A 9,550-nucleotide genomic window follows, 5' to 3' on the forward strand; every position below is an offset into this window, starting at 1 on the left:
TTCAGAAGCTATTCCATTAATTAGCAGCACTTACTCTAAGTTCCCTGAATTGGGGCCAGTTGGGTGTTACTGCCGGTAGATATTCCAGAAACCTTAAAACACATTCTGACCTGTTTTATAATAAGCCTTAATATATGCTTCATGTGAAGATATACTATAAAATCGCCAGCAGAAATCATTTACCACGAAAAAAATAGCCCCACAGAAAAAGCACCAGAAAATTTCTATACTGAAATGAAAGAAATCGATTCTATCCGAAATCCATGGTGGCAGATGCCAAGAAGGGAAGCTCAACTGACAAAACACATCCCTGAATGCTCCTTAATTTAGCTGGAGAACGTTAAAAGACCAATCTATAGCACCTCACCAGAAACACAATAACTTGACCAGAAAGGTGATTACTGCTGATACGGACACCTTTGTCCTCGAGCTCTTCAAGCTTCATGCACAAGTGGTGCCACAATGAACTTTTTGGCCTTCCCCAGTTATTTTGCGCGCTTCCAACATATTTGAGAAACTCCAGAAGGGAAGCTAAACATGATCCTAGCCTTATCCACCCCACCAGGCGGGAGGTGACCAAGAATTTCCATTTGACTGCTTGGTTTGCCGACAAAAAAACTGTAAGATTCTAACCAACCACCTTAAATAGTCTGAAATTTTAGGACATGAGCTCACATAAAAAGGTAATCCCCATGTCAAGGGTTCTATAATGGGTGTTGAAAGACTTGCTATCATCCGTTCTATCAGTTCAAAAAGGAGGATGCCAAACCAGGCCCTAGATTAGTGGTCACGATAAGATAACACTTATCCCCATAATCCCTCAGGGGCGGCAAGACATGATGGTTACCAATAGGTAAAAAATCTGATATGCACAATCAACTTGCATATGTTTGGTTCTGAATTACAACAATCCACGGAAGCAGAAATCAACCACTAACCACAATGATCAAGAAAAGTCTCAAAATAATCTCAACCTCGTTGATAACAAGAAAATTCATGATTACCATTCATCCATGACAATTGGTTCCTTAAACCTTCAGAAAAAAACTGACCATCCCACAACTTCCTTTGAACTTTCCAAATTTTAACAACTCACAGAAGTTAAAATCAACCATTTATGATGATGATGATGATGATGATTCTCAATTTCAATTGATAACAAGAAATATTTTGATCAACATCCGTCCACAACAGATGCATTCAGAATAAAGTAGACCCTGCCACAGCTTTCCTTTTCAAACTAATAAGTCAAAACTTAGTATATTTCCAATAAAACAGTTTGCTTGAGTAATCCTTCTAACCTTTTGGCACTTTCCGAAAGAAAGCCTTCCCAAGAAATATTGGACGTATTTGACACAGAACTCTTCTTAAATGAAAAGAAAATGCTTAATTGACAAGTAAAAACCTACAGAATCTCTGTCTCCAGCCTTTTCAGTTACCAAATCAAATAAATAAGCTAAAACGACCACCCACTAACTGGAGTAAAAGAGCTTAGCAAACTTTCACCTCTTGACTGAGCAACGAGGGTACACAGACCCACAACATTGTGATGATTAAAGTAATAGCAGCTTATTGATTGATAAACAATGACTTTCTATTGTGGTTATATAATTGTTGAAGGCTGTTAATGGTCAGATATTCATCGCACTGAGTTAAAAATGGCATAGTCTCAATTATTTTAACTAATCAATGCATAAATGAAACTGTCCTGAAACCTGTCCAAAGCAATAGTGGAAGCAATAAAGATCCACAAACAATTTACAGCTTCACCTTCGCTAACATAAATCCGAGAAAACAGGCTTAATACCAACATTACACAACACAAGCCAATGCCAATCATATAAAATGTTCCCTTGCATCTGAATACATCAACAAGGAGAGCCATGCATAAAAACAAGAATCACTCCCAGATGACCAAATCAGTTAACTCCCAAAATTACGCCACAGAAAAGGTATCCCACTAAGACAAGATATCACTGAAAATTATAGCTAAGCATCCATCACATCTATTTCAAGAGTGCAAGCCACATTCATGCATTTAAACCTCCAAAAATAGTTTCTATTTTCATAATAACCAGACAATTAGTTCTACACGTCCAAAAAATCATCTTTCTAATTCTTGAGATATAAAATCAGACTAAAACCAAACGAATGTTGCTGTCTTGTGAGTGAAAACAAAAGGAAAAATATAGTATTATGAAAAAAATTACTAGAAACAGCCAAGATGAGGTTAGGATCCATCTATTTGTGCACAAAAATAAAAGAGCGAATATTGACATATATGCATCAAAATTGTAAGTGACATGAGAAATAAAATGAAAAAAAAAAGAAGAAGAAATCAGAGCAAAAGTTACAGACCCCTTTAGTGGACGTGTGCCTCTGCTTTCTGGGTTTCTTGATCCCGTTTTTATGAGCTTTATAAGACTGGTTATGAGCAGTGTGGTTCTTTGACTTTGCCATTGGATCAGCAAGAAATTGCAGGCAGAGGCAGAGATTCCTCGGAGGTTGTAGGGATTAGGGGCTTTGTGTATTTACGCAGGGCTACATAAAAATGCGTAAATATTTTATTTTAACCACCGAAATATACAAGTTCTGTTGGTTTTTTATTAAAAAAATGTTTTTTATTATATTTCATACATTTATTAATAAAAAATTTATAACCTTATTAACAAAACTCAAAGAAAATATGAAGCTATCCCTTGGATGTTACAACGAGTAATAAATATCAACATAATTATATACTAAGTATGTTTTCATATGCATTTCTTAGAATTTTTCACAGTCGTATATTTTTACATAACCATATTTTCTATCATATACCCATTTATTAATTTTTGGAAGGAAAAAAAACCTCTTAGACCACCAAAATAAAAATTAGTTTTCAAAATCTAAAAAATGAAAAAATTATTTTCAAATGCATAACAAAATTTGAAAAATCCAAAAAAAAATAAAAAATAAAAAACCATAAAAAATTCTTTTTCAAAAAAACTACAAATGTAGAAACTTGGAACATTTTACAAAATTTAAATAAGCTATGAAAATTATTAAATTGATGAAAATTTCAAAAACTTTTGTTCTGCAAAATTTAACATAGTAAATAAAACAACAAAAAAATAGTACCAAATATTAATATGGGAAAAATTCTATAATACTGCTTCTTGCTAATAATCTGGTCAAAATCGGTCCAACCTAATTCCTGCATCATGGAAACTATAACTAGTTTAGTTTTATAAAACAAAAGACAGAAAATATTTTTTTTTTCTTAATGATATATAAGTTAGCTTTATAATTTCAGTTCTAAGAAATATATAAATCTATTTACTTTCCCAAATAAACATAATGATTTCTATTAAAATCTCTAATTTTTATGAACATTTATATGATAAACTCAAATTTAATTGATTCAAAATCCTTAAACAGCTCTAAAAAATAAGTCTAGGCGCTTTAAGGGTTCAACACTTTCTTGATAATTTTTTCATGACCTTACGCGAATCTCTTGGTATTTTATACTAATCTAATATGTGTTATTTTTAATAAAATATAACTCAAAGCATCATTTTAATTTATAAGAATGGTAAAATGACTCTTCAACCCTTTTTCTTCACAAAATAAAGAAAAGACTTATGGGCTATAAATACCTAATGAATCTACCAAGTTTATGTTTCTAAAATATTATTTTAATTTCTCTATTTAAAAAGATATTTACTTAAGCATATATGAGTTCTTAAATCTACTGAAATTGACATTTTGCAAATAATAGCCATCATAGTTAAGGAGAATGAATCAAATTGCTAAAATCATGAGATTAACCGATTATTTAACTCATAAATCTTGCTCCTAAGGTACTTGGATTTTTTTGAACATCATCATTGATGTTGTTTATGAGAACCTAAATAAAAAACCAATTCATTTTTGTTTGTTAAAACCTCATTTCATGGCTGACGAAGCCCCAACATAGTGGTAACCATGCCAAGGATTATGTCTATGGTTACACCAACAACATGCCAAAGGTTACACTAGAGACTACACCTATGATAACACCCGCGGCGCCACCCACGACTACGTTTATAGCTATGCCTACGACTACTTTCACGGCTATGCTTTACGACTATGCCTCATGGCTACGCCTATAATTTTTATGATGGCTTGTACACATCATAAGATGTCACTAGGACTTGGAGGCTCTAATGATACATAAAAGGTGATGTCCACATACTTGGAAAGCTTTATCTACTAGATGAGTTCCATCTACTAGTGTAATAGCACAACTCTTTAAGGGATGAAATTACTCTCTCTAATGTAAGAGCACAACCCTCTGTTCCACCTACTAGGTGAGTTCTATCTACTAGTGCAATAGAACCATTCTCTAAGGAATGAACTTGGTCTTCTTATATCAATATCATTAATCTTTTTTGGATGGATTTGGTTTCCCTAGTGTAAAAGCACTAACCTTTGTTTCATCTACTAGGTGAGCTCTACCTATTAGATGAGCTCTACCTACTAGTACAATAGCATCACTTTTCAAGGAATGAACTTGGTCACCCTAGTGCCATAAAATCAGTCTCCAATGAATAGACTTGGTCTCTATATTGCAATAGCATCATCTTTATTGGGTTCTTCTATGGTTCATTTTACCTTCTTTTGATTCCCCTAACCACTTAAAAAAATTTAAAATACAAGCTCCCCCCTCTCATTGAGTTCTTCCTAGTTACTGAAAACTTGTTTAATTACTGACTCCACCCTCAATAGGTTCCTCTCAGCCTTTTAAAAGATTTTCTAAGAATAGACTCACCTTTCTAAGGTTTTTTCAACCATTTAAAATTTTTTCTAAGTACAAGCTCCTCTTTCATGGGTTTCTTTACTTATTAGAAAAAATTTCTTAGTACGGGTTCTTCATGGTTTCCCTCTACATACTTAGAAATTTCTTCAAACATGGTGCACACTTATATATATAGGCTTTGCGGTGTATTACTCGGAGTTTCCACTCTTTTTCTCAAACAAAGAAAAGTCCATGAAATCGTTACGGTAATCAAGTATTTTTAAAAGTCTTTGCATATCAATACCACAAAAACTTGGGGGTCTATTGATGAACCTAAATTTAATGGGGTCAAAACCCTCCAACAACCCAAAATGAATGGGTTCAAGCGTTGCGTGGACCCAACTCTCATTTGAGAATTTTTTTCAAGGCCCCATGCAGGTCTCTTGTTATTTTATACGAATGTAATATCTATTATTTTGAGTGGAATACATCTTAAAATATAACATTAATTTATAATGGTAAAATGACTCTTCGACCTCTTTTCTCCACCAAATGACAAGACTCATGGGCTATAAATACCCTATGAATCCACCAAGTTTAAGGTTCACAATCTTTTCATTCTCAATATTTTTAACTTATATATTTTCAGAGTTTATCTCTTTAAAATATCATTATAATCTCTCTCTATAAAAAAATATTTAATTAAGCATTTGAGAGTTCTCAAATCTATTAAAATGGACATTTTAACTTGCATCATGGCCAAGCATTAAGAAAAAATGATTAAAAATATTTTCTTTTCATGATTTGGCATTTAATCAAAAACCATGTTTAACATTTCAAAATAGAAAAAAAATATTTATGGTGGCATATTTTCAAAATATTTGTTGCATGTATTTTTGGATTTAATAACAAGTTTATTAAGTCCATTAAAAACTTTTCTCAAATTAAATGTCGCATTAAACCTACATACCTAAAAATAAAAAACCCATCTTTTTGGTAAAATAAACAATGATAATATTTTTGAATAAAAGGGAAAAAGTCTATTTTTTTCATTCTTGTTGGATCAAAAGCCATTTTAAAATCCAATCCAAAAACTATTTAAGGTACATGGACCAATAATGAGTTGTTACCTCAAATATAAAAATAACATAGTTTTTGACGCTCAAATAAATTTGAAAATATTTATTAGTTCCAGAGTCAAGAATATCAACTTGAACTCATACTCACCAATGCTAAAATTAAAAATATCACCTGAAATATACATTAACATTAGAATCAGGAATATTAATATTTATCAGTGCCAAAATTAAAAATACATTTAGGATAATTATTCATTAACAATAGAGTTAGAAATATTAACACCATGAATATAAATATTTTTCAGCTAAATATTCACCGATGCCAAAATTACGAATATCGAACCTTTGCATGTAGTACTTACTAATGCCATAGTTGGAAGTATTCTTAGCTGAATTATTCACCGACACTAGAGTCAAGAGTATTATAGGCAGGTCATCGATAGTATAGTACAACAAACCTTCAACAATTTAAGACAAAACCAGCAATGCAACCTATTTCGGATAGGATGCTTTATGACTGATAGTATTTTTCATTTGGCATAATCAATCTCGTACATAGAATCTATGTTGATCAATTAAGGTTTTGTAATGACTATAATATGAGGTGACAACGTCTTAAACAAGATCTTTCCTATCAAAAAACAATATGTCAGGTATATATTCTTTTGTTGTATTTTTCAAAAGTCATCGCAACGTCGAGTAGCGACAAAAACAAATTTTTTTTTCTATTATGTGTATCAATAGTTATCAAACATATTATTTTAAAAATCACAATTCAAAATATATACTAACATGTAATTAAGATTTAAGAAAACTTTAAAACATAACCAATAAGAAAAACAATGCAAAGAATTTATATTAAGCTCTTCTGTCAAGCGTCAACCTTAAGCTCCGCCCTTGAGTCATGAAGTTGTCAATAACAATATGCTTGTTTTATACAGGGTTGTTTGTCACTCCTCTAGATTTGTAATGGAAATAGTAAACCAAGCAAAACTGGAAATGTAATAATTCATTTTTCTATATGCTTGATCCGGTCAGAAGTTGGGATCCAATTGCCGTAGTTTCCAGCTCACAGAAGTTCTGATTTTCTTCGCAACTGCTGAGTAAAATAATCGCACAGACATCAGAATCGACATAGATCTTAATTTTAAAGCTCTTACCTATGGGCTAAAAAAACATTTGGGTCACAAATCACAATGGCTACTTCAAAGAATCCAGCAGAAAGCTGGAGAAATTTATTGGAATGATGTAGCTTTCTGCTGGGACTTTAGTTGCTTTAAAGTTTGAATTCTTCTTCGTCTTCTTTATTCTTTTTGTCACAATCTTTCTTCTATTTTACTCATTAACTATTGTCTTTTCCCCCAACTTAGTCCACCGTATTACAAACAGAGATATTTGGTTGTTGACTCGTCACCGGCCATCACTGTGACATGTTGGACGTATTATATATCTGTTTTGCCTGACCAGTTTGTCACGTTCCCAATTAATAGGTTTACGTTTACGATACAACTACAAAACAAACACCGATGATAGACTTCTCTGGCCTGAACGGCTGGTGGGTGAAAATAACATGATTAACCAGTTTAATAAACGGCAAAAGCATAATCTGTTCAATACCCTCCCCCTGTAATTGGCCTCGCAGGCTTTCTCTTGGCACTCAAAATTAAACTTGTCTTATTTTCGGCCAAATTCCCTTGTGTAGCAGCTTTAACATGTTCATTGGATCAATGTATAGTAGGCTCACAGAGCGATTATCATACGGGGAAAAGAAAGAAAGAGATCTAGTAAAGCTAATGTTTAGTTAAACAGAAATTCATAAGTTCTTCATTAACAAGATCAAGATGGTACAAATGCACTTTGTTTCTCGGTCTTTACCATAATTAATAGACACATACATGCTATATCTTATCACTCCTTGCTTGCATTGCAACCATTGACATCAAAGCGCAAACAGCACAAATCACAAACTAGTGATATATAGAACCTAAATTAACTCAATTAATTAACCCTTCAAAACAACCAGTGAGGAGTTTTTTTCTCAACCTTTTTCTCCTTGATAGTATCCAAGCTGGGCTTCCAAGTCCCTTTACCAGAAAGCTGCCTACTCAAATACTCGGGCCTACTCTCAGAAATCTCTGTTAACTCGGAATCATAATTCTCCATGGCTGGCTTCTCCTCCACGTGACATTCCTTCTTTTGCATAACAAATATTTGCTCCTCTCCAGTTCCAGAAGGGCATATCCTAGCAAATAAAGGGAAAAACCTTGACGATGATAGAAGGGACCGTGACCTTAAAACCGAGTTTGCACTCAAAAGAACACGCCTCGCTTCCCCTGATGACAATGATGCTGGTTTCCCTCGCTTAATGGGCAGCATTAGGTACACCTTCTTCAAGTCTAGCCTCTTGTCAGCAGGCAATGGTGCTGGCCTTTTTTCAGTAAAATCCGAGTGAAACTCGACCACGACTTGCTGTGGATACTCCAGCATTAGCTCAGCCGCTGTAAGGGGCGTGTCAAACTCAAAAACCCTGCCATCCCATAGAATCACTCTCCCAGTCCCAGCAGCAGAGCTTGATGAATTGGGGTATGTGATGTAGTTTCCCATTTCAAGTAGAGAAGAAAAACTTCATGCAAGTGGAAGTAGCTAGCTAGGGAGGTTAGTTTTTGGGGGTTCTTATTGAGCCGTGTGTGGGGAAAGTGAGAGGTGTTTGTTAAACCGCTCCATCTTGTGACGGATGCAATGGTGGAATTGGTAGTAAACAAAAAATTAGATCAAGTGGGTGCTCGAGGTATGTTTAATCCAAAGTGTTTGACCTGTTACAGGTATGTTAGGCTCGATCCGATCCTGGTGGATTCTATTGGACTTCGACTTGTCTGTGGGGTCACAAGAAGTGGCCTGTTAAAGTTTTTGTACCAAATGGTTTGAGGAAGTCAGAAGAACGGTTCAACTATAACTACATTAACTAATTTCTTTTAATATATGCATGAGATAACGTAATGGAGGAGTAAAAACTGGACGGTCCATTCCACCTACAAGTCATGACCTCACGGGTATCTAAAATATGGCACGGGCATGCATGCAATAGAATTGAAAGCAACATTTTTTTTTTTTTGGTGGAAAAGAGAAGAAGAAGAATTGAATACACGGGAATGTAACTATTGCCCCATCATGTGAAGGTGTACAGTCTATAGACTTGAGAGATGTGTCTCTTTTTTTGTATGAAAACAAGGGATACGAAGTCCTTTTTTATATGTAAACGTCAAGTAATTCGTGAGCAAATAGCAAACATCAATAAAAAAAATTAACAAAAACTTAAAAGGGATTGCTGTTTCGATATAGCCAGTAGAAAACATGATTCAAATAGTGCTTCTCTTTTCTTTTTTTCAGTCCTTATTTTTTTTCCTTTTTTTTCATTCTTTTTTCTCAATTAATCCCTTTATATTAGATTGATTTAGGATTGTATTTTGTTATTTGTTTTGGTTGGCTTGATATTAGATGCTCGCGGTCATAAAAAAAAAATTTGACTCCCAGATTATGCTTGATTTGGTAAAATTAAATTGAATTAAAACAAATGAAGTTATGAGGACTAAATTTGAATACTAGAAAGTTTTGAGCCTTTTTCTTGCAAACATCAAATAGTGAAATGCACGGTCAGGGAAGAGATTCAACCCTTTTTCTTTTTTGATCTCTTGATTTTTTTTTAACTTGATCC

The 9,550-nt window shown here is 33.7% G+C and overlaps 1 protein-coding gene across 1 annotated transcript; it reads right to left on the reverse strand.

Annotated features, from left to right (window-relative positions):
* Positions 1-7,634: 7,634 nt before the first annotated feature.
* On the reverse strand, positions 7,635-8,752 carry LOC133692780 (uncharacterized). The gene has a single exon (XM_062113927.1). It carries the CDS (start codon positions 8,440-8,442, stop codon positions 7,849-7,851), a length of 594 nt encoding a protein of 197 aa, XP_061969911.1. The 5' UTR covers positions 8,443-8,752; the 3' UTR covers positions 7,635-7,848.
* Positions 8,753-9,550: the final 798 nt, after the last annotated feature.

This window comes from Populus nigra, chromosome 4 (genome assembly GCF_951802175.1).
Source record: "Populus nigra chromosome 4, ddPopNigr1.1, whole genome shotgun sequence".
NCBI classification, from domain to species: domain Eukaryota; kingdom Viridiplantae; phylum Streptophyta; class Magnoliopsida; order Malpighiales; family Salicaceae; genus Populus; species Populus nigra.